At 39.1% G+C, this 26,858-nt stretch overlaps 1 protein-coding gene across 1 annotated transcript in view; it reads right to left on the reverse strand.

Moving 5' to 3' along the window:
* Window positions 1-26,858, reverse strand: part of LOC135547087 (tomoregulin-2-like) — a 147,107-nt gene that overhangs the window by 63,105 nt on the left and 57,144 nt on the right. The window contains exon 4 of the mRNA XM_064975739.1: window positions 12,665-12,691. Coding sequence (XP_064831811.1) covers window positions 12,665-12,691 — 27 coding nt within the window. The remainder of the gene's footprint in view (window positions 1-12,664; window positions 12,692-26,858) is intronic.

Genomic DNA, 26,858 nt, shown 5'->3' on the forward strand with positions numbered 1-26,858 from the left:
TCAATTTCACAATCTCCCTTCCCTCTGGTTAGAAAAGTATGGAACATAGAATATGATAAGGGATGGTTCGAAATGTACAGAATGGGAACCTGGAGGAATATGAGGGAGGGTCATGCTTTTTCAATTTCAGTCTGGGGGAGGATTTAGTTATTATTATTTATATATAATGATAATGATATATATATATATATATATATATATATATATATATATATATATATATATATATATATATATATATATATTTAGTACAGGGGAGGGTTATGGAATTTGGAATTTGTGACATTTCAATATTTCTCAGTGTTTTAGAATTCGTTGCTTATTGGTTATATATTGATGTGTGCCCGATGTCGCCCCTCACCTCTGATTCTCCACTAGGCGTGCAGTATCAAGTGTGCCTATAGGCTATTTTGTGTTGCCTCAATCAAATGATCCATAGCCTATATCATAGGCTATAGGAAGTGCATGCTTGGAGAAGCACCAAGAAAAAGTTATATGTACTTATATGTACTTATATGTACTTATATGTACTTCTTTCCCAGAGTCTTTTACTTTTCAAAGGCTTCTTCCGAAAATAATGCTAAATTAGTTTTACAAAATGTACTATCATGCACACGGAACATCCTTTGTTCTGTTCAGTTTCAGAGGGAGAGCGCAAAGATGAGAAAGAGGACCAGAGATCAACTTTGATAGCTTGCTATGTTTCTGAAACTTGAAGTGGCAGCCGTGCCAAAATAAATCGAAAATGGACAGCTCATTGTGCTGAAAGTAGATATATTTGAGAAGGCCTAAATAATTTCAACAGTCTTCACTTTAATTACACTTTACAAACAACAAGAGGGCTTTGTGTTGGAGCCTACTTCGTCCTATTTAATATTTAAGAAGTAAGAGATAAATCTACCTGTTTGACAGAGGAAATTAGGCTAGGCTGCTATCCATAGATCTTTCTGCCAATTCCTCCACCGACCACATACTCATTAAATAGCCTACCTCTGTGTCGGGGAAGTTAAAACCAGGACTCAAATTGAGGCAGTATGAAAGGTTATGTGTATGCCATAGGCCTACCTTTTGTTAAAAAGCAGTTTCTTGGCAATTTCTCACATGGAATATCCTTCATTCTCAGAAGAAGAATAGACTGACGAGTTTCAGAAGAAAGTTATTTGTTTCTGGCCATTTTGAGCATGTAATCGAACATAAAATGCTGATGTTTCAGATACTCAACTAGTCTAAAGAAGGCCAGTTTTATTGCTTCTTTATTCAGCACAACAGTTTTCAGCCAACATAATTGCAAAAGGGTTTTCTAATGATCAATTAGCCTTTTAAAATGATAAAGGGTTCTTCAATTCGTCCGCATAGGATAACCGTTTTTGGTGCTGGGTAGAACCCTTTGCAGTTCCATCTAGAACCCTCTACATAGGATTCTTCAAATAACCCCCTGTATGGTTCTACCTAGGTTCTGCCTAAAACCTTATATGAAGAGTTCTACCAATAACCCTTTTATCTTCTGATGTTTTTTCCTAGATCCAACCGTAGCCTTTAAAAATGAATTGTTTATGACAATACATTATATATATACAGTACCAGTCGAAAGTTTGGACACACCTACTTATTCAAGGGTTTTTCTTTATTTTGACAATTTTCTACATTGTAGAATAATAGTGAAGACATCAAAACTATGAAATAATGCATCTGGAATCATGTAGTAAAACAAATAGTTAAACAAATCAATAAATATTTGAGATTTTAGATTCTTGAAAGTAGCCACCCTTTGCCTTGATGACATCTTTGAACACCCTTGGCATTCTCACAACCAGCTTCATGAGGTAGTCACCTGGAATGTATTTCCATTAACAGGCGTGCCTTGTTAATTTGTGGAATATATTTCCTTAATGGGTTTGAGCTAATCAGTTGTGTTGTACCAAGGTAAGAAAGTAAAGGGAAATGGGGATACGTCATTGTTGCTGTTTCATGTTGGTGCTCTGTTTGTGTTTCTTGTTTTGTTCATTTATTTATGACATGTATTCACTCCCTGAACTTGCTTCCCGACTCTCAGTGTACATCGTTACAAAAATAAACTATTCTGAATATCTCACTGCAATAGAGGATGCTGGGAAATATTATATTTGGTTCTTTGTAGAACCCTTCCAAAGAAACCCTCGTGCCATCCAAAGAATGATCAAAGAACCCTTTCTTACAAAAACAGTTCTTAGGATGTTAAAGGTTCTAGGTATCAGCCTATGACTTACAAATAAACCTTGTCTTCCAAAAAGGGTTCTTCTGATCAAAACGGTTCTTGGTAGAACCCTATGTCTACACAAAGAACCCTTTTGGAACCTTTTTTTCTCAGATTGGATAGCCAAGGAGAAAAACCTATTACTTTGCTTGGAAAGTAACTGTAACGGTCGTCGGTGGAAGAAGGTGAGGACCAAAGCACAGCGTGGTACTTGTTCATGTATTTATTTAAACTGAACACTATCATTCAAAGAAACAAAAAGCACAACCAAAACAGCCCTGCAGGTGCAAACCACACGAAACAGAAAAATAATCACCCACAACTCAAGGGTGAAAACAGGCTGCCTAAGTATTGACAACGATTGACAGCTGCCTCTGATTGAGAACCATACCAGGCCAAACACAGAAATACCAAATCATAGAAAAGAGAACATAGACTGCCCACCCAACTCACGCCCTGACAATACTAAAACAAAGACATCACAAAGGAACTAAGGTCAGAACGTGACAGTAACCTAATTCTGCAGGTGGCCATTTATTGTCATGAGTCTTGTCCTGGAAGCAGAACTGAGCGATTTCCCAATAGATAGGCCAGATGTAAAGTCAAAATTGGCTATACATTATAATTGTAAATATTTATGAAAACTAAAATGATCTTTTTGGTATTAATTTAAGGTTAGGATTAGGCATTAGGGTTAGCAGTGTGGTTTAGGTTAAGGTTAAGGTTAGGGTTAGGTTTAAAATCTGATTCAATGACTTTGTGGCTGTGCCAGCTAGTGACCACTGCATTAAATGACCTGTATCAAAGTGTGTCTGACGGTATCATTTTTTTCTTGACAACAAATGTTTCGGACCTGAACAGTTCAGTTTCTAAATGTATCAGCTTGAAATGTGTCCAATTCTATGTCAGATTCTGATACATGGTGGCAGTGTTTGACACAATGAATCCAGATATTTGAATATATCCTGACACATATGAGACAGTGTGTCTGACAGTTTAGAGTATTGTAAGTATTCCCTCCAAGTAATGCAATTGGCTGTTGGGAAGGAGGCTCTGCCCGAGGGTACATCCGATGAAATCCTATAACATTTCTAACAGTCAATGTTGACTCTGGTATTTTTTAAGCGCTGTCTTTAAAAAGATTCCAAGCCTATTCACAAGCTGTGACTTGATTTCAACGAGAAGACTTTAATGGACTCAAAAAAGTTGGAGGATTTCAATAAAGAACCAAGGTAGTCAAGGGAACAATTCATACAGTAGGTATAATATCTTAAACATCTCATGTTTGCTATCCAGCTGAATGAAAAGAGCTAGCTTTCTAGCCAGCTAACTTTTGGCTAGCTACTGATTTAGCTAATGTTAGCTAATATCAGCTATCTATCAGGGATGAATACAAATATTCTAGCTAGCTACTTTGTATGTAGCATGCGTTTGGGGTTGTTGCTAGCTAGTTAACTAAGGCTGGCTAGTGTTCATCTGTAATCTCCATTTGTTGAGGAAGCGTGCAAAGTTAGCTAGCTAGCTGGCTGGCTAGTAAGCTAATAGCTAACAACCAGCTCCTTTCTGCTGGTGGTGGCTTGATCTATGCTGTCTAGTTGGCTAGCTAGCTAAAGTTCGTTAGGCAGCTGTATGGTAGCCAGCCTGAAGTAAGCAGAGGAGCCCTTATTTCTACTACAGCCAACTGCAGTTGCTAGCTAGCTAGCTACATACATCAAATTGTTCTACTCCATTTAATTGGCACAGGGCTTCTGTCTTTTGACCCAGTGTAACAGAGTTTGCCAGAATGGGTTTCATACATAGGTAGCTAGGTTTAGAGCTCTTGACTACGAAATGTATTTTGCTCTATAAATAATGCTTCCTTTATTTAGTATGTTGGAGGTGTAAATTGTGATTTGAGAAACAGGTTTGTGTAGTTTTTGTTATTGTAAACAAATTCATACCAGTATGGCAATTGCTGGCTTTAAATCCATATTTGTAGTATTAACTGCATCAATTACAGTAGGCAGGGTTCGCACACAGTCCTTGAGGTGGTAAAGTACTTAAATTTGGCACTCTAAAATTCAAGTACAGGAAAACCTTGAAAATCTGACAATTTCTGAAGTAAAATGAGAACAGATAATGATCAAATACGTTTATGAAAAATATTTGGTCTTGCAAGACTACCAAGTATAATTTCCTTACGTGTTTCACTCTGTGGTTGTCAGGCGAGCTCACTCATTACACCCACACTGCCACTCAGCCAGGCAGGTACAGAACTGACTGATTAGGCACAGCCAAACGTCACATCGATAGCTAAAATTCCGGGAAAATGTAGGTTAAATCCTGCCTTTTGTGCGTATGGAACATTTCTAGGATATTTTATTTCAGCTCATGAAACATGTGACCAACACTTTACATGTTGCGTTTAATATTTTCGTTAAGTATAGTTAACCCACTTTTTTACATCTACATCACTGGACCCGACCAACCCACACTGTGTAATGTGCAAAAAATGTGTATATTCCACCTTATCAAGCCGCAGCCGTGCTTCTGCTGTTCTGGTGGCCGTTCACGGGCCGTTTTCCTCATACAGCCCACCCTTCTCCGGACTGGCGACACTAAAGCTGCCAGTCGGAAGCAAGACACTTTTTCATAGCTATTAAGTAGTAGATTCCCAAATGCCCAATAAAACAGTAATTTAGCTGGAATTGTGTAGTGATGCGAATAGGAAATGTGTGTCCACCAGTCCCAAAACTCTGCTTATCGCTACTCAAATTACAACATCATCAGTACTGAATTACCACTCATGTATGTAGTAAATAAGTAGTGGAACAACGTATTATTGATTAGAACTTGTCAGGTGGTGATGAATTCAAAGTTAATTGTTTTTTTTCATGAGGTTGTGGCGATATACTGTCATCTGGTGGCGCCTAGAAACAATTGCATAATATGAACTATTACAAATTGAGGGTCCTTCAAAATACATATTAGTGCTTGAAAAAGTATTTGAAAGTACCACTGTCACTGTCTGGCCTAGGACTTAAATGTTGTAATTTGATTGACAGACTTGATATGACTTGATTCTCTTTTTTTTAAAGAGCACATTTTGAATCAATAATAAATGTCCTGGTCTGTAACTCTGAAGGTCTGGGTTCATGGTGATGAGCACCCTTAATTTAAAAGGTACATTAAAATGTATAATACATTTATTCAAAAAGGGATTAAATGCTTACTTTTGAGATGTGTTGATACGGTCCGTATCGGACCTGGACACATTTGGATACTCATGGACATAATGCTGTATTGGAATGTGCATTAAGACCTGTCTGATCTTCATACAGGGGTATTTTGCACAGTGCCACTCTGCAGAGCTGCCTCCAGAACAAGATTAATGTTGAAAAATGCTAACCTGCTCTTATTCTGTTGGAACCAATTGATTGAGCTATTCACTTAATGTAAAATGGAAGATGTTTAAACCCAGACAGCTTTTAGGGAAACACTTGTGTCCTCTAGTTGGGTTATGCCACAGAAGATGAGTTGCCAGCAGTTAAAGCTTACACTTTTCTGGTAGGGCTACTCTGTCTGTATTGGAATGGTAGGCCTACATTTTCATAGTACCATGCTTAGATGCATAATGACATCGCAGATGTAATTATTTGCAAACAAGGATAGTTTCGTTGCAAACAAGACACACTGATTTGGCATTGGAGAAATATGATAAGATGAACGCATAGGCTTATCTCTCTTTCCATTCTTAGCCTGTAATTTTGGTAATATGTGTGGTATTAAAAAATATTCTGCTAAGGTCTCCAGTAATGTAAAATGACGTAGAATAGCTTGAAATGTTTATAAAAGGCAACATTTTCTCAGACCCACAAATACGATGATAGATTCATGCAATGCTTTTAATATAAAGTGTATATACTGTATTTCCACCACTACTGTTGTCAATGGTGGTCTGCGAACCCACAACCTTCTGGCCCGCAGCCTTGTGTGCTATGAAAATCCCTTACAGGACGAAGAACAGTTTCTAAAACTGCATATCTAAGTCTCTAGTCTGTCCTAGAAGTGAGGGTAAATAGTATCTACTTTATGTTTTTATTATTAATAGGGGTATAGGGGAGGGTCACTTCATTTTTTCAAGCATTCAGGGAGGGTTTGGTTAAAACATATTTTGCTGAAGGGAGGGCTATCCATTTATTTCAGAGAGGTCTGATTTTATTCAGCTAACCCTTATTATAAATAACATACACTCCATAACTTGAAACAGTGAGCAAAAAATATTTGCATCAAATTATTACCACTACTTTTCACACACACAATGGCTGTGTTTAGACAGGCAGACCAATTCTAATATTTTTTCACTAATTGGTCATTTGACCAATGAGCTCTGAAAAAGATCTGATCTTAAAACATCTGATGTGTTTTGTCAAAAGACCACTTAAGTGTAAAAAATATCAGAATTTGTCTTTCTAAACGCAGCCTGTGTGGCTCATTTGGTGCGAACATGGTGGTTCTACACCAAGGTTGTGGATAAGTGTCTGCTAAGTTATTTGTGCTAATCATAGTATTTTCACATTATCAAATCACCACACCTCGCTCGGCCTAATGCAGAATTGTGTGGGGTGGATGCAAGTTAACATTTATTGGGATGACTCATGTATTGGAGGCAGCACTGTAGAGTTGTAACAAGCTGGCACAGCCACAAAGTCATAAAATCAGATTTTAAACATAACCCTAACCCCAATGCTAACCCTAATGCCTAAACCTTACTTTAAATTAAGACCAAAAAGCTAATTTGTACAATATAGCTAATAAAACAATGCCTCCGGAACAAGACTAATCACAATAAACGTCAACCTGCGGGGTGGATGGGGCTATCTTTCACTAGATATCTGGGAGCAGAACATATTTTGCCGGCAAGGAGCTGTCTGTATTTGGTCATCCTGGCCCTCTCTCTCCCTATTCCTAAACCTCGTTACCATGGCGATGGGGCTGCAACTGAGTCGGCAGGCCTCTGTCAGCGGAGGCAAAAGGAGCCAGAATGGCAAAGTATTTTCGTCAAAAGCACAACCAGGTCATTTATTTTCACTGTCTTTTTAAAAAGTGGTTCAATGGCTGTGAAAGATTAAACATGGCCATCTCTAGACCACTACCCCTACCGACACCATAAACAAAATCATGGTATTTTTTACTTTGGTCAATATTTTCTTAACACTATTTCTTGAACATTATTGTTGGTTAAGGGCTTGTGAGAGAGCATTGTACTTGGCGCATGTGACAAATACAATTTGATTTGGAGTGTGATCCTGTATACAGCAGTGAGTAACTTGCTAAGCCCATGGTGTGTCATTACAGTATGTATTGACTATGGAGATCAATTGAAATTAAATTCATACTTGGGTATCACACTTAATTCAAATTAATGGTGTGGAGGCGAATCCATATCGCTGTGGTTTCTGAATGATAATTTTATAAATCCTTTAGTCCAGCTATTGTATTTCAATGAACTTAAATGCAATGTTTGTCCCGCAATTATTCAACCCACACATCAGACACAATACTCATATGTCCACATGTGCACACACACAAACGCATACACACACAAGCATGTACAAGCATAACACACACAAACACACACACACACACTTTATACACACAGCATAAAGATTGGGCTACAAGAGGCAATAATATGAACTATACATTACAGGTACTATTTTACAAAAAAAGGTTTACTAAGCTTCTTACAAAGGCCAAAAGAGAGGAAGAATTGTAAGAGAATAGCGTGAAAGAGGAAAGAGAAAGACAAGGGAGAGAGAGAGACATGGAGAAAACCTTTTAAATACTGATAACTAGGCAATAGACCGCTGCATTGGTCCCTATCAACCAGTGTTCTGAAAGGGCATCTGTAGTAATGAAGGAGTTTTTCACCGTTTAAGTAGTCTCTCAATGAACATAATAAGTTGTAGGATGCTCTTTTCCGCACGATTAAGTACCTTTTGCTATGTGGACAGAGGTGGTTGGAAAATGTGGTAACAATAATACCACGATACCACAAAATTGAAAGGTTCTTTATCCTAGACCTGGGGGGGACCCAAAGAGGTGTATGTTTTTGTTCTAGCCCACAACTAGGGTGAATACCCCAAAGCTTTATGTGTCATAGCTCTACAAATAGCCAAACCAATTCCTCTGCCTAATCCCTAAGCCATTGTTGATCTAGGATCCTTGAGGATGTGATAGGACAGCCACTTTTTGTCTTCAGTCTTTTTAGAGGACTCTATCAACTGTCCACTTGATAAGCCCCTGATAATATTGTAGTATATTTTTTTCACCATCTCTACATTTATGTGCTATCAGACTGGTACGGAAGAGTCTTAGGGTTAAGTTAAGAGAAAAAATAAATAAATGGTGATGGCTGGTGGTACTTAGATTTAAAAAAAGCACAGATAGCATTTAAAAAAAGTGGCAATATTTCTAGAATAAAGTGCCACTATTTCCAAAATAAACTCCACATCTTTATAATAAAGTTGAAATTTTGAGAATAAATTCAAAGGTATATATTTCAAGATTAAAGTATAAGATTTGGTTATTAATTGCGTCTCCCTGGCTCCCTGTTGCTGTGCGTGCCACCATTGAAATTCCAGAGTTAGATGACTGGTGAAACTATACTTTAGAATTGGTTTTAGTAACAAGGAAATCCTTGCTCTTTTAGCATGTAATAACCATATGATAATAAGTATTACTGTAGGACCTGGAAGAGGTTGTGCTGCAGATTGGAGGAACCACAGAAGGAGGAACCACACAGACTTGGATCAGGTATTTCATCCAAATCTGTGTTTAAATATAGGGAACCACAATAAAAACGCAACACACAACAATTTCAACGATTTTACTGTTACAGTTCATATAAGGAAATCAGTCAATTGAAATCATTTGGGATCCATGCCCAGCCAATCGGAATTAGTTTTCCCCTACAAAAGGGCTTTATTACAGCCAGAAATACTCCTCATTTTCATCAGGTGTCTGGGTGGCTAGTCTCAGATGATCCCACTGGTGAAGAAGCCGGATGTTGATGTCCTGGGCTGGCGTGGTTACACATGGTCTGCAGTTGTGAGGCTGGTTGGACGTACTGCCAAATTCTCTAAAACAACGTTGAAGGGGGCTTATGGTAGAGAAATTAACATTCAATTATCTGGCAACAGCTCTGGTGGACAATCCTGCAGTCAGCCAATTGCATGCTCCCTTAAAACTTGAGACATCTGTGGAATTGTGTTGTGTGACAAAACTGCACATTTTAGAGTGGCCTTTTATTGTCCCCATCACAAGGTGCACCTGTGTAATGATCATGCTGTTCAATCAACTTCTTGATATGCCACACATGTCAGGTGGATGGATTACCTTGGCAAAGGTTCACCAACAGGGATGTAAACAAATTTGTGCACAACATTTGAGAAATAAGCTTTATGTGCATATGCAAACATTCTGGGATCTTTTATTTCAGCTCATGAAACATGGGGCTAATACTTTACAGGTTCCATTTATATTTTTGTTCAGTATACATAGGTAGAAACAGGTGGGTTGTATGTGTATGAGGTGGGGGAGATGTAATACAGGCATCACTGTGCTGCGCTGTGCACACACGCGCATGCTCACACACACACATGGTATCCCCAAAGCAATACCATTCTAATGGCCATGGAATATTGTCAGAATGCATAGAGACATGAGTTGCGTGCATCAGTCCCTGTCATGGTGCCCTTCGAATTTGCTACAATGTTATCCTCAGTCCCTTGTGTATGCCAACACTTTGCATCGTATCTTGGAGAGTAACAGCTAGCCCAGAAGACTATATGTCGAAACCGAAAGGGTAAATTACAAATGCGTGTGTAATTGCATGGTGTTTTATGTAGACTTCCAATAAAGTAGTCTCATAGGCCATGCTTATTATCTTGTGAATGTAAGTCACGGATTGAGTGGAAAAGGATCACAAATCCCTGTTGGGCTCAAGGGCTGCCCCCAAACCCCTGTCATGGACCTTGCACTTGCAAAGCCACGTGGCAGGGGGGTAGGGGTTTGGTTAAAGCCCATCTGAGACAGTAATTTAACCTAACATGTCTAAACACTACCCTCTAAAATAAGGTAAACAAGTGGTAGCCTAAGTTTGCGGGATAGCTGAGACAAATAGCCTTTAACAGAGACGATGCCCCTGTTTTGGGATAACCTATGCATCCTTTGGTACTCCCATCCTTGAAGACATCCCCGATAAATGGATAGTGAAAGGAGATATTATGCTAGGCTACCAACAGAGTCATGTCAGTGATTATTTATTCATAGCCTAAATAGCCTATTATTGATTTAATAGGTCTATATTTAAATAAATGATTATTTCAATAAAGGGAGCATCCAGCCATGAATATATTCAAACAGTGCCTACGATTAGCTGCTTTGCGCATGCAGGAGTGGTCCTTGGGTTGCCTCTCCTCCCACAGACACGTTTGCATAACATCCATGCTTCATTGTTTATTCCTCCCACAGACGTTGGATAGGCCTATAATTTACTTTCACTTGCCCACTGTATGATATATTTTTTGCCTTAGCACTACACAGCTGATTCAAATAATCAAAGCTTTATGATGAGCTGGTTATTTGAAGGAACTCCCCTCATCTTGTTGTCTAGGTCTTAATTGAAAGGCAACTAAAAACCCACAGACACTCGGCCCTCCGTGGAATGAGTTTTACACCCCTCAGTTTTATTTTTTTATTTTACCTTTATTTAACCAGGCAAGTCAGTTAAGAAAACTTCTTATTTTCAATGACGGCCTGGGAACAGTGGGTTAACTCCCTGTTCAGGGGCAGAACGACAGATTTGTACCTTGTCAGCTCGGGGGGTTTGAACTCGCAACCTTTCGGTTACTAGTCCAACGCTCTAACCACTAGGCTACCCTGCCGCCCCGGTTTGTGTAATAGGTTTTCTCAAAAGTTTTGAGTAATGACAGCACATTGGGGTTTACAGTGTGTGTGTCCAAATCTCCTTATCTATATTTCACCTACCAGACTACCATAAATGAACAGCTCTGAGATTCATCGTCGGCCATTAAAAGACATTCAAATTTTATTGGGGGCTGTTCTTGTGTTAGTGCCTCTGTACTACTCTAACCCCATTTTATAACTGTCTTTACCTTCTTTTTACCCATAAACTGACATATTTTCTCTATCCCTTCTTCCTGCCATCCTCCCCTTTTTATTATTTCTCCATCTATCTCTACCTCCTCCTTATCATTGTCAACCCTCCCTCCATCTTATTCTATCACTCTACCTCCATTCTCACTCTCTGCCCCCTGCTTCCTCCCTTTCTTTATCTCTCTTCCTCATCTCTATGGTAATTTCTGTCCTATTTCTCTGTTTGACCTCCCACCCTCTTCATTTCCGCTTCTCTCTGTCTGTCTCTCATTTGGAGGTCCATAGGCAGAGTGCAATCTGTTTATCATATCTGACTCCGGGATACTTGTTATTCCTCCATCCACATGCACTAATGAATGGACAAACCCACATACACACACAGGAACACACACATGTTTGCATGAACGAACGAGAGCGCACAAACACATGCACGCACGCAAACACACAAATCAACATACATTAGCTCAACCAACACCTGTATATACAGAAAATCCAGCTACAAGAATTACATCTCTTTAGCACAGATACACACAAGCATGTACGCTCGTACCTACACCTTTCCTGTCACCTACTCAAAAGTTTCCCATTCCTATCTACTTTTATCCCAGATCTGCCACCATACAGGTTATAACAGCAACATTAGGATGAGGAGTGTGAAGAGAGGGGTAAAGAGAGAGAGAGATTTGGTGACAGATAGAGAGGGCTATGGAGAGAAGGAGAGTTAGGGGGATGAGAGAGAGATGAAGAGGAAGCAAGCAACACACTCCAGAAAAGGGACTAATTTCCTGTTTCTCTCACCAGGCTCTGTGACCATAGCTGCATCCCAAATGGCAACATGTTGCACTACTTATGGGCCCTGGTCAAATGTAGTGCACTATATAGGGAATAGGATGTCATTTGCATGGTACAGGGGTTTGCTAAGCATGTTAGAGTGTTCTTACTGTTTACATGCATGATTATTTAGTTATTGCATGGTGTGTGTGTCAGGATGTGTCTGCATGTCTGAGAGAATACAAACAAATGTTTGTGTTTGTGTGTGTGTGTGTTTGTTCTAGAGCGCGTTTGTTCATTTGTCCATGCAGTGTGTTTATTGAGTGTGTGCGTGCATGTTTGTGAATATGCATTTGTTCCCCATCTGAATATGTTATGTGAAAGCTCACTTCCAAGTAGTGTGCCAGTCTTGTTTCTAAGCAAGGAGAATGAGTACAGAAACAACAGTAATATAAGGGAAAATGAAAACTAATGAAGAAAAAAAGAGTAGAGCGATCTTACCGTCATCTCCCGAGCCTGACCCGGCATCTGTGAGAGAGAGAGTGAGAAAGAGGGGTAGAGAGAGAGAGATAAAGAGGGAGAGAGTGAGAGAATTAAAGACAACATCTGAGAATGGTTTGTGACAACAGATGAACCAAGCCTCCTGCTTAACAACTATTGTGTGTGTGCATTGGTTAATCACAACCTCACAATCACAAAATTATGTCACAACCTCACAATCACAAAATTATATCTTCCAATCTATCAGCGTCTTTGTATATGTTTGCTCAATATGGTTGTGTGGTATATCATTCCATCTGCATGCCCATTCGAATCCTGCTGCATCCTTGTAAAGCGTCCTCCAATAAATCTAGCTTACAATGTTGTTTAGTGTTATGCCTCTGAAAGGGATACTGATGGTCACTTATTGGAGCTGCTGCAGTGGTAACATGAGAAGCAGCAGCCCACTATGCTAAACCGACTAGGGGAGAAAGCAGACATTCACTCCCACCATGATTATTATGCACCAAACAGGAGAAAATGGTCTGAAACAGGGAAGCAGTACCTGGACTTATCCAATAAGAAACGTTCATTTTCATATAATGTTGCAAATTGTTAAATAACGTTTGTTACAGTGTGCCTTAATGAACATGACCCAGGTTTCCTTTGTAAAGCTAGAGGCAAACCTGATAAGCCTAAAAACGAGGACCCCTAGTTAACCATCTTTATTCTTTACCGTAAACCTTACGACTGTCTGTCAATGAGTGAAAAGGATAAAGACTAATACTTTAGAGAATCATTATTGTTTTATTTTTTAATTTCACCTTTTTTTTAACAAGGAAATCCTATTGAGATCAAGACTACATTTTACTGGGGAGGAGAGGAACACCAGGGGAAAGTTATTAACCTTGCTGTGTCTCAGACACCTAAGGCTATGTTGCATTACTCTCACTCTATCACACAAACGCACAGACTGACACACTAACACACACACTTAAAATGTTCTATTTGAGAATGCATATATATACTGATAAAAACAGAAAATGTAAGAGGGAGAAAGAGCAGAGAGACTCGCCGTGTCCAAATATCCGTACTTGCATTCAGAATAATAATCCGTTACATGTAACCGATTACAGAGAAAATGTAACTGTCATCACTTACTAATGCTGAGCAATTAACCAACATTTTCGGTAATTTTTGGTTTTTTACCAACTAATTGACTCATGTCTGTTCAATTATTTGAATTCCATTTCTTTCCATTTTTTTCTGTGAGCTCAATGCGCATTTTCTTTAGAAATCCTGTAAATCAGATCGAACCCGAACTGTGTGATCTAGTAGGGAGTTGTAGTTTCCATCAGGCCAATATTCGACAGATTTGCGCAGAAAATGTGGTTAACCCACACTGCCCTCAAACCAAGGCACTCTGTCTGCTAATTATTTATAGGCTGTTTCAACTTGTCAATTTCAAATGATTTTCTGAAAAGTTATATTTTGGAAAGTATTTAGACACCTAGATTTTTTAAATAATTTTTTTATTATGAAATATCACATTTACATACAGTATTTAGACCCTTTATTCAGAACTTTGTTGAAGCACCTTTGGCAGTGATTACAGACTCGAGTCTTCTAGGGTATGACGCTACAAGCTTGGCACACCTGTATTTGAGTAGTTTCTCCCATTCTTCTCTGCAGATCCTCTCAAGCTTTGTCAGGTTGGATTGGGAGCGTTGCTACACAGCTATTTTCAGGCCTCTCCAGAGATGTTCGATTGGGTTCAAGTTCGGGCTCTGGCTGGGCCACTCAAGGACATTCCGAGACTTGTTCAGAAGCCAATCCGGCGCTGTCTTGACTGTGTGCTTAGGGTCGTTGTCCTGTTGGCAGGTGAACATTTGCCCCAGTCTGAGGCCCTGAGCGCTCTGGAGCAGGTTTTTATAAAGGATCTCTCTGTACTTTTCATCTTTCCCTCGATCCAGTCTCATCTCCCAGTCACTCCCGCTGAAAAACATCCCCACATCACGATGCTACCACCACCATGCTTCACCGTAGGGATGGCGCCAGGTTTCCTCCAGACGTGACACTTGGCAATCAGGCCAAATAGTTCAATCTTGGATTCATCAGACCAGAGAATCTTGAGTTTCATGGCCTGAGAGTCCTTTCAGATGCCTTTTGCAAACTCCAAGCGGGCTGTCATGTGCATTTTACTGAGGAGTGGATTCTGTCTGGCCACTCTACCATAAAGGCCTGATTGGTGGAATGCTGCAAAGATGGTTGTCTTTCTGGAAGGTTCTCCCATCTCAACAGAGGAACTCTGGAGCTCTGTCAGAGTGACCATCAGGCTCTTGGTCACCTCTGTGACCAAGGCCCTTCTCCCCGATAGCTATAGGTTATCTACAGTATGTAAAGTCTAACATTGATTTATATTGCAATAGATGTCGTTCACTTTTGACCGACTGGCTCGATTCTCACTTATTTAGCAACATTTGAAATGGTGTTTTTTTTACATTGGATAAAAGTAGAGACTAGAAAAGTGAATATCATACACTACAGTTGAGGAACAATGGGAAAGTAATTCTGCTTGGAAAGTTGATAAACTTGTAACCTTGAATGTTTTGGTATACATGCAGGAGAGCTCTTCTTTGTCTACACCCATTTAGCATCGTTCAAACCCTCTTAAGCCCCACTCATCTCTTTAAGGATTTACATGTGAGGCCATGTGTTAAACAGTGAGTACAGTTGTGTACTAAACAACCAAAGATTTCTAGACTAAAGTATGGTTTATACTGCGTCTATTGACATGTCAGTATACAGTTGTCATTCATTATTACATGAAAATAAACTCACAACAAGATCATTATTTACAAGTTAATGGCGAGCTAATTACAGAAAATAACTTATGGTTGTGAGTGTGATGAAATAAAAGCAGGGCATTCTACCGGAGAATTTTAGAATTTAGACACTGTCTCATTGGCCTAATGTTATATCCTAAATTGAATTTGGTGCAGGTCATGTTGTTCTTGACAAAAACGTCTCTGGTAAACAAACACTATATCAAATAAAATGGTACCGTGAAATGGTTACTTGCATAGTAGAGTCTTTTGTTTAGACATGTAGCTAGATAGCTAGATCAACAATGGACCATAATACCAACTCATAACATTACTACCCTGCATGAATATACAGGTACAGTGCCTTGCGAAAGTATTCGACCCCCTTGAACTTTGCGACCTTTTGCCACATTTCAAGCTTCAAACATAAAGATATAAAACTATTTTTTTGTGAAGAATCAACAACAAGTGGGACACAATCATGAAGTGGAACGACATTTATTGGATATTTCAAACTTTTTTAACAAATCAAAAACTGAAAAATTGGGCGTGCAAAATTATTCAGCCCCTTTACTTTCAGTGCAGCAAACTCTCTCCAGAAGTTCAGTGAGGATCTCTGAATGATCCAATGTTGACCTAAATGACTAATGATGATAAATACAATCCACCTGTGTGTAATCAAGTCTCCGTATAAATGCACCTGCACTGTGATAGTCTCAGAGGTCCGTTAAAAGCGCAGAGAGCATCATGAAGAACAAGGAACACACCAGGCAGGTCCGAGATACTGTTGTGAAGAAGTTTAAAGCTGGAGTTGGATACAAAAAGATTTCCCAAGCTTTAAACATCGCAAGGAGCACTGTGCAAGCGATAATATTGAAATGGAAGGAGTATCAGACCACTGCAAATCTACCAAGACCTGGCCGTACCTCTAAACTTTCAGCTCATACAAGGAGAAGATTGATCAGAGATGCAGCCAAGAGGCCCATGATCACTCTGGATGAACTGCAGAGATCTACAGCTGAGGTGGGAGACTCTGTCCATAGGACAACAATCAGTCGTATATTGCACAAATCTGGCCTTTATGGAAGAGTGGCAAGAAGAAAGCCATTTCTTAAAGATATCCATAAAAGTGTTGTTTAAAGTTTGCCACAAGCCACCTGGGAGACACACCAAACATGTGGAAGAAGGTGCTCTGGTCAGATGAAACCAAAATTGAACTTTTTGGCAACAATGCAAAACGTTATGTTTGGCGTAAAAGCAACACAGCTCATCACCCTGAACACACTATCCCCACTGTCACACATGGTGGTGGCAGCATCATGGTTTGGGCCTGCTTTTCTTCAGCAGGGACAGGGAAGATGGTTAAAATTGATGGGAAGATAGATGGAGCCAAACACAGGACCATTCTGGAAGAAAACCTGATGGAGTCTGCAAAAGACCTGAGACTGGGACGGAGATTTGTCTTCCAACAAGACAATGATCCAAAACATAAAGCAAAATCTACAATGGAATGGTTCAAAAATAAACATATCCGGGTGTTAGAATGGCCAAGTCAGTCCAGACCTGAATCCAATCGAGAATCTGTGGAAAGAACTGAAAACTGCTGTTCACAAATGCTCTCCATCCAACCTCACTGAACTCGAGCTGTTTTGCAAGGAGGAATGGGAAACAATTTCAGTCTCTCGATGTGCAAAACTGATAGAGACATACCCCAAGCGACTAGGCAGAAAAAGGTGGCGCTACAAAGTATATAAGAAATGTATAATTCCCGAAAATGTAGCTAGCTACAGTGTCTTTCAAAAGCATTCATCCCCCTTGGTGTTTTTCCTATTTTGTTGTATTTCAGCCTGTCAATTAAATTTAATTTAATTTGGTCTTCATGTAATGGACATAAACAAAATAGTCCAAATTGGTGAAAATGAAAAAATTAAACTTATTTCAAAATTAAAAAATAAAACAGCAAAGTGGTGCATGCATATGTATTCACCCCCTTTGCTATGAAGTCCCTAAATAAGATCTGGTGCAACCAATTACCTTCAGAAGTCACATACTGTAATTAGTTAGATTGCACACAGGTTGACTTTATTTAAGTGTCACATGATCTAAGTATATATACACCTGTTCTGAAAGGCCCCAGAGTCTGCAATACCACTAAGCAAGGGGCACAACCAAGCAAGCGGAACTTTGAAGACCAAGGAGCTCTCGAAACAGGTCAGGGACAAAGTTGTGGAGAAGTACCGATCAGGGTTGGGACATTAAAAAGCGGAGATTGGAGTATCTGACCATAGGACCGCATTAAGCCGTACACACTCCACAGAGCTGGGCTTTACAGAAGAATGGCCAGAAAAAAAATAAGCAAACACTTTGGCATGTGGGAGAGACTCCCCAAAGATATGGTAGAAGGTACTCTGGTCAGATGAGACTAAAATTGACTAAAAGGATTACCTACACATACTGAGAAGCTCATTATAGACAGAATCAAGCTACATGGCAGACCAATCTAAACTCATCTCTCAGCATGTCCAGCCCATCCATTATCTCAGCCAATCATGGCTAGCGGGAAGGTTCCAGTATTTTTCTGTGGCTAAACCAACTAGGCTCGTAATTTTATTTACAGATCCAAAAATTCCATTACTGATTACAATTTTGGATTATAACATTTTGAATGTAACCTGAGAGAGAGAAATGCATGGGGGCTGAGGGGATGGATATTGGCCACATTTCAAGCAACCAACTGTATTAAACCACTTCTCATTCCATGTAAAAGCAAAGTATGCGTTTTAACGGGCTATTTCTGCGGCCCACAGTTCTCATTATTATTTCTGGCTGAGACCAGATGGATAGCCCAGGACATGAACCAGAAGCAAAGATATAATGGCATCTACACGCATGTACAAACTAATCAAATCAAATCACCCTCATCCATATGCATGTATGGCATGCACTTGAATGAATTAAATCATTACAGAAATGTGTGTGAGCACACACATACGAATGCATACAAGCACACACAGGAACCTACACATGCATGTAAACCCACACACATGCACACACGCAGGTTTTGCAATCTGTTTTCTTTTCACATTCCTGTCCATTTCTGTGGATCAACAATCTTGATCTCCAAAACTATCACTCATGCTATTACACCTTGCAGCTTAATAAATAATTTATGATTAAAAATATGGGTAAAACTTTACAATTCACGCAGGTTAACTAAATATGGTCACAGACTCCTGTTCTTCACCAGACAGATGGGACTACTGAAGAGAGGTTACAGTGACCTAAAAGCAGTGCTTTATTTGAGCCACCGGAAAAGGATCCATAACCTCTCAATTTTGGATGCCTGCGTTACAGAAACTATTTGCTATCTGGTACCTTTCATGGCATGAAACCATTTTTATTGTTTACAATGGAAAAATTCTAATAAGAACGGAGATAAATCAAGTTTACTCCTCATTAATTATCCTACCCTTCAAATCTTAGAAGAAAAATATAAATACCTTATTTACACAGTACCAGTCAAACGTTTGGACACATACTCAAGGGTTTTTATTTATCTGTACTATTTTCTACATTGTAGAATAATAGTGAAGACATCAACACTGTGAAATAACACATATGGAATCAGGTAGTAACAAAAAAAGTGTTAAACAAATCAATAAATATGTTATATTTCAGAATCAGTTTTTTTATGTTTAACACATTTGCAAAATTTTCTAAAACCTGTTTTCACTTTGTAATTATGGAGTATTGTGTGTAGATTGATGAAGAAAATGTTTTATCTAATCAATTTTAGAATAAGGCTGTAACGTAACAAAAATGTGGAGAAGTCAAGGAGTCTGAATACTTGGTGGTGGCCTGTCTACCTGAATGCTGGCCTAGAGCACAGGCAGGAACACATCTGCAGTTTGATAGGAACAGACAGACTGTAGCCCACTTAAGTCACAAAATGGAAAACCAACTGAAATCAGGTTAGAAACATCGATATTGATCTGTTTTCACAACAAAACAAATTTCATTAAACTGATGAGAGACCCTCTCTCTGCATGCTTGAGAAAGGAATAAAGGAGAGAGGAAGGAGGCGATGGAAACACTCACGGTGAGATTCGGTAAGGTAAATATTTAATAAACATTGTAACTATGTTGTCACTTTGCCTCAATAGCACCTGCCTTCGGCCATGTTGGAAAAAAACTTGTTCACCTATGGGGAAATGGACTCAGTTTTCACTGTTCCACGTGGCTATGGTAATGGTTAACTGCACTCCACAGTGCAGCACCACCACTCAATCTGATGGAGTAACAGTAGCATCCCATGCCTATCAACTACCATTAACTCTCTGTTAGCTCACTGTTAGCCTAGCGCTAGCTTGGTAAATACCAGTTTATCCATAATCTAGAGGTAAACAAACAATATTTTCCTCAATTCTATTGGTATAAAAAATTGACTGTCTCTTCTTGAAAAACATATTGAAAACATTATTTCACCTTCAATTCCTATTACTAACAACTCAAAGAACTTCCAATGATTTGTTTTCCAACTTTGTTTAATTTGGAAATTACAGAGCTCTACCTGTCACGATCGCCGTAAGAACATTTGGACCAAAGCGCAGCGTGATATGGGTTCCACATGTTTATTTAATGAAATGCACACAAAAAAAACAATACAGGAACGACCGAACCGTGACGCAAATGAAGTGCTCACAGGCAACTACACATAAACAAGATCCCACAAAACACAGTGGGGAAATGGCTGCTTAAATATGATCCCCAATCAGAGACAACGATAAACAGCTGTCTCTGATTGGGAACCATACCAGGCCAACATAGAAATTAACAACCTAGATTACCCACTCTAGTCACACCCCGACCTAACCAAAATAGAGAATAAAAAGGCTCTCTATGGTCAGGGCATGACACTACCAGGCGGTTGAGAAGTCAAGGGACTGATTTTGATTTTGACCAAATAATGATATTTTTGTGTCCAAACATGAATATTCAATTACTTGAAATGAATGCATGTTCAGGTTGTGTATACTACAATCCCACTGGGCACAGACACCAGTTCAATGTCGAGTTTTGATTTACATTTGGTTGAGTTGTCAACTAACGTGAATTCAATGTGAAATCAACAAAACCGTCACCGTGTCATTGGATTTAGATTAAAAGTTGGGTGAAAAAAAGACGAAATGCCCTTATGTTGATGACTTTTAGCAAACCCAATCAGTTTTGCACATTGATTTAATGTCATCATATAGATTTTTGAAATGACATGTAAACAATGTTGATTCAACCAGTTTTTGCCCAGTGTGATTTCCCAAAAATGTTTTTCTTGAATTTCAAATGATCTAGGTTATTCCATCATATTACTCACAGGTACAGACAACATTTTTAGATAATAAATTAAAAAGTGCAGTTTTTATTCCTATTTTAACATTAAACTGCAGAAACCCAAAAGGATACTAATGATGTAAATTGATGCAGGAGGGCTGTCAAAACATGCTATAACAACCTGTTGAAAATAGGGTTAAAAGGTTAAGAAATAAAAGATGATACAACTTGAAGGCTAAATTATAGATAAGTTTCATGTTGTAAATCATAAACACTGCAAAACCAGGGCTGGAACATTTTAAGCAACTTTTATACATGGTCTTCTTCCTTACAGAAACTCTACAGAGTTTATTGGTAAAACAGTACCTTGAAAAAAACAACTCATATCAGAAGTACACAGTGGTGCCCTAAAGAAATGCATTTGAGCACATGCCTCAGTAGCATGGTAGCATGACTACGAACCTTGGCGCTCTTTTGTTTGCAATTTGGCAGAGACATCAGATCCCGACGTCTGGCCTTTCGGCCTTGGCTCTGGTCACACAGGGCTGCTGGGAGGACAGAGCCCTGCTGTCACACGGCTGTCAGACGTGTTTACAGAGGTAAACAACAACAAGGAGCTGGGCTGTGTTGTCAACATGTAGGCTAGTGTACTGATGGAGACCAGACCTGTTTACATGTAAACACAGGTGTTCATGGAGATAGCGTAGCCTATCAGAGAACTGAGATGCCTGGATACTAGACGGGGTGTGAACCATCCAAATCAGATACTGTTAAGGTATGCCTGGACATACAATATCACGTTTGTCCAGGCATATCTTAAACATACAAACAGTTCACATTCACTGACAGTCCATTCCAGAGTTTAACATGAGTCCTACTTTATCATGAACAATTTAAGCACAAAGGAAACCATATGGGGGAACATATCGGCATGGTATCCATATACATCCATCACACTGTGTGATGTTTTCTCTAGAGGTAGTGAAGAAGATGGAGAGAGTGAGTAGGCAGATGAAGGATGGAGTGACAGCTCTTATTTAAGCCATGAAAGGAACTACCCACTGTGCACACCACATCATTTCAAAGTGGAGAATTGGGAAATATTTGGTTGATATGTGGATCAATGAGATTATAAACTATTTTCACCCACTCAAAAATACAGTCACAAATGTGTTGAATTCCCAATATCATTTCACTGTGCTGTCAACCGTTTAAAAGAACAAAGTTAAAATGGGGTACAATTTAGATAATTTTTTAACAGATATTCATCTTATCACTGTACTTCATCTACTAGCACAACCAAAATTACCTGGACTGCAATTAAGATAATTTAAGTACAGTGGTTCAAGTGGTCATTGCCGTTTCAGATCATGTGCAGATTATTAACCCAATTGTGAAGATCTCCACAGACCTGCAACATTCGCATGCTACTTTAACATTTATTGTTACAGTAACCTCAAAATGTGGCCAAGGATGTGTAACTAATTTTAAAGTTGAATAAAAATTGTTACATTAGTTTGTAAAATAGCCTTAACTATTTACATATTACAAGGGTAAAATTGAAATGTGTTTAGTTGACAACACAACCAAATATCAACATTTAAGGAACAATGCATGAATATTTCCAATCTTTAACTTTTATTTTTGGTTGAGATCGAGACCTGAATGCAACATATCATTTGTTAACTAATCATAAGTTAATTAATAGGACTAAATCAAACCAACACAAACTTTAACTTGAACTTTAAATACAATTAGATTTGATTTAGTCATATTCTTTAACTTAGATATTTGGATGCGCTGGAGATGTGAATCCAACATCTACATTTTGATAGCAACAGTGAATCTATTAAGTGGAGATTTGTCAACAATCATTCTCACAATACCACATTGGTGACAAATATCAAAGCGAAGCGGGCTGGGTTTGCAACCCTGGAAAGGAGACAAACGGGTACCTCTAGATGGATCAGTAGGAGGTGCTGCTCAGTCTATTGTTTTTTTCTTTTGGAGGATATTACGTTGAAGTTCTGATGTTATTTCAAAATTACAAATTCAACAGATATTATAAGATTTGTCAATATGGAACATTGGTAAATATGACATAATCCTGTGGTTGAAATTTCACCCACAAAACAACAGTGTACATTTATGACTTTTTTCAAATCCAATGTACTTTCCACATAGATTCCACGTCGCAGTACGTTGACAATTTATGTTGAAACAACGTTGGTTTAACCAGTTTCTGCCCAGTGGGTAGTAGACTGGAAATGGGAAAGAAACATCCTATTCCTGTGTTCCTGTGACTGCTTCGTTTCCAACAGGGATGTCCAACACCAGTCCTTGAAAGGTCCTGTGTGCAGGCTTTTTCTCCAGCCCAACACTCGGGGTGGCAGGTAGCCTAGTGTTTAGAGCGTTGGCCAGTAACCAAAGATTGCTAGATGAAATACCCGAGCTGACAAGGTAAAAACCTGTATTTCTGCCCCTTAACAAGGCAGTTAGCCCACTGTTCCTAGGCCATCATAGTAAATAAGAATTTGTTCTTAACTGACTTGCCTAGTTAAATATACAGTTGAAGTCGGAAGTTTACATACACTTAGGTTGGAGTCATTAAAACTTGTTTTTTCAACCACTACACACATTTCTCGTTAACAAACTATAGCTTTGGCAAGTCAGTTAGGACATCTACTTTGTGCATGACACAAGTAATTTTTCCAGCAGTGCCTCCTTGCTTGACATCATGGCAAAATCAAAAGAAATCAGCTAAGACATCAGAAAGAAAATTGTAGACCTCCACAAGTCTGGTTCATCCTTGGGAGCAATTTCTAAATGTCTGAAGGTACCACGTTCGTCTGTACAAACAATAGTACGCAAGTATAAACACCATGGGACCACGCAGCCGTCATAATGCTCAGGAAGGAGACATGTTCTGTCTCCTAGAGATGAATGTACTTTGGTGCGAAAAGTGCAAATCACACGCCCATTAGAAATCTTAAGGCAGCAGACAAATCCTTTTTACCTTTAGTGTTTGGGACTGGAATGTCTGTGTGGGCCTTATGGAGAATCTACCTCAGTAAATGGAATTTGGGACATTATATGTCATCAGCCAAAATGTTGGTAACAATGATAGGTGGAATATGAAAATGAAGGTCGATTTTATGATGTCATTGAGAGTGAAATGATGATGTTGTAACTTGAAGAGTTTTCATTACAATATTCAGATCAAAGATATATTTTTTTTAACAAACTGTGATTCAAGTTGTCTAAACAAGATTATTGTAAGTTCTGATACCTTGCCTTGTAACTACCTACACCACAGGGAACCCAGAGAGTGTGTCATAAAGATGAGAATGCCCCTTTATACCCTTGGGTATATAACATGTTAAGAATTTACATTGCAGACTAAGTTGAGGAAGAGGACAAAGGGACACCTTAACAATCAATGCTACGATTGATTACTGAATCTAAGAAGGTGAATTCAAGAAGGACCAACCGGTTATTCTCTTCAAGTCATCGGTTGTCTACATGGCCCTCCTACCCAAGCTGGGAACGTCGACACAGCTGATTAGCCCCCTAAGAAGACCACTCTCACAGAACGAGTCAAAAGAGATAGACAACCAAGAGAAAGGACATTGTGTGAACAATCAGAGACTTACACTCGATAACGAAGGAGACTCAGCCATTGAAAGTACAGGGCATCGACCAAATCCCACTAAGCGGAACTCGGCCCACGAAGAGATACCCAACGGAGATCTTCAACACATAAATACATGCATTATAGTTCTGACCCATAAATGTTGCAGTTCGGGGCAAGGTGTTCAGGTTAAACTAAGCATAGTTTACAAATGTTTGCAAGTGTGCTTTTCTCTCATGCACTTTCTCTCTCTCGCTTTCTTTAAATATCCATCTTGTGTTACATGTGTCATATTGTGTTTTTTTTTAATTTTTCCTTTATTTAACCAAGCAAGTCAGTTAAGAACACATTCTTTTTTTCAATGACGGCCTGGGAACAGTGGATTAACTGCCTGTTCAGCAGAACGACAGATTTGTACCTTGTCGGCTCGGGGGTTTGAACTTGCAACCTTCTGGTTACTAGTCCAACGCTCTAACCACTACGCTACCCTGCCACCCCTGGTGAGGTAGGGACGATTGTGTTAAGTTTTAAATAATAACCTAGACTGTTTGTATATTTTATGTTATCATTTAGCTTGTTGGTAAATAAATAATCAACTAAATTTGTGTGGTACAGAATGATTTAATGAGACCCAGGTATGTGCAGATTTACAAATTATGCGATTTTCAGAATGAGACTGATGAGGAAATGAATTAATTAGGGACTGTCATGAAATCGATATTCTGATATTTTTTGAGAGAAATTCGGGAAACGGTCACTCAATAAACAAACTTTTCCCGTGGTGCCCCAGGTTACTGAGTTAATGGTTCCAGGATTAATTTAATCACGTAATTATAAACATAGTTAATTATTAGATAAATAGCATGTCGTCATATTAACGATAACGACATCACGACAGAGGGTAATAACTTTCTTGTGCTCTGTACTCCCTTTTTTATTCCTGTCATTTGTTTGTACGATCACTTCCAAGGGTCACTGGCCGGTACATAAATTGTGTCTAAATGGATTTTTACCACACACGCTTTTGACGTGACAGTGAAGAATGGAGTGAAATAAAGGGAAAGAAACACAGAGGGGATGAGGGGGCTGGCTGTGAAGGAGGGGAGTGAGCTGTCAGCCTATTCTCATCACTATCACGCCTGTTCTGCCGAAGTACAACCACATTCCATTTGTTTTCTAAAGCTTGTTTCTCGAAATTACCTCTTATCACGTGGAAAAAGCCATTCTCTCATACAAAAAGACACACAAACACGTGCGCATGTACACACACACACACAGACGCACAGAAAATCACAAACACACAAACAATTTACAGAGAGTTAAGAGCTTCCATGTGAGTCAGGCGAGAATGTGACGTATTTTCTTGCGAAACAAATCACAACCTCCCACAAACACACTCCGACTCCAAGTCTGACTGTGTTCCCTGTGAGTGTGGTTTGGACTGCTGAGCTATATGAGTGTTTAAAGTCCCCTAAGTGGAGTTGACCAGGCTGGCAGTGAGGTTAACTGAGTCAGCGACACACCAAGAGTGCTACTCTACCCCGCCAGTGAAACTTTGAGTGAAGCCAACATGTTCCCCTTGCCAAAGATTCACTTTGGTCAGACAACAAACGGAAGAAAATGGACTGAAAAAGGGACGGACTACCTGGACTTGTCCAATCATTGTCCAATTTTTGTTTCCCACTCAAAATGTTTTAAAACGTTTTCTGTTGCATACCCTAATGAACACGACTCTTACTAGATGTTAAATGCTAGACCCTTTCAACATGCTTGTAGGTTCTTATCTGGAATAAAGGAATCGTGGGATAATCCCAGATTACTGTAGTGGTGAACATGGCACGAATAGTCTCATACCCTTTTCACACTACGGTGCTGACCTAAACCATGCTGTGCTGGCTCTGATATGTTCTTCTCTACAGTCTTTTCCAGCACAGTTCCAGCAACCTTAGTGGATGCTGAACCCGGCCAACAAAGTGCAGATTGACTTGGCTTGGCTGCGTCTCCAAGTTTCATGCTATAATAGTAACTTTGATGGACTAAAGTACTGTGGATGAAGTCAGTTTGGCTTTATATTTTGACAATGGAATGCAGGCGAATGTATTGGCTTCAAACAGTTTTTCCAACTTTCTATAGGCACTTCCTTCAGAGACCTTTACAGAGAGTTTTTGCTTCAAATTTAACATTGGGCACACAAGAACTCTTGAGTGAGGCATTTAACTTATTGACGCTACCCATCCCGGTACTGGGATAATTGTCATCAGCAACCGCTGAATAGCATAGCGCCACAGTCAAATAATATTACAAAAAATATTCATATTCATGAAATCACAAGTGCAATATTGCAAAACACAGTTTAGCCTTTTGTTAATCCACCTGTCGTCTCAGATTATGAAATTATGCTTTACAGCGAAAGCAATTCAAGCGTTTGTGT

This window comes from Oncorhynchus masou, chromosome 10 (assembly GCF_036934945.1).
Source record: "Oncorhynchus masou masou isolate Uvic2021 chromosome 10, UVic_Omas_1.1, whole genome shotgun sequence".
NCBI lineage: Eukaryota > Metazoa > Chordata > Actinopteri > Salmoniformes > Salmonidae > Oncorhynchus > Oncorhynchus masou.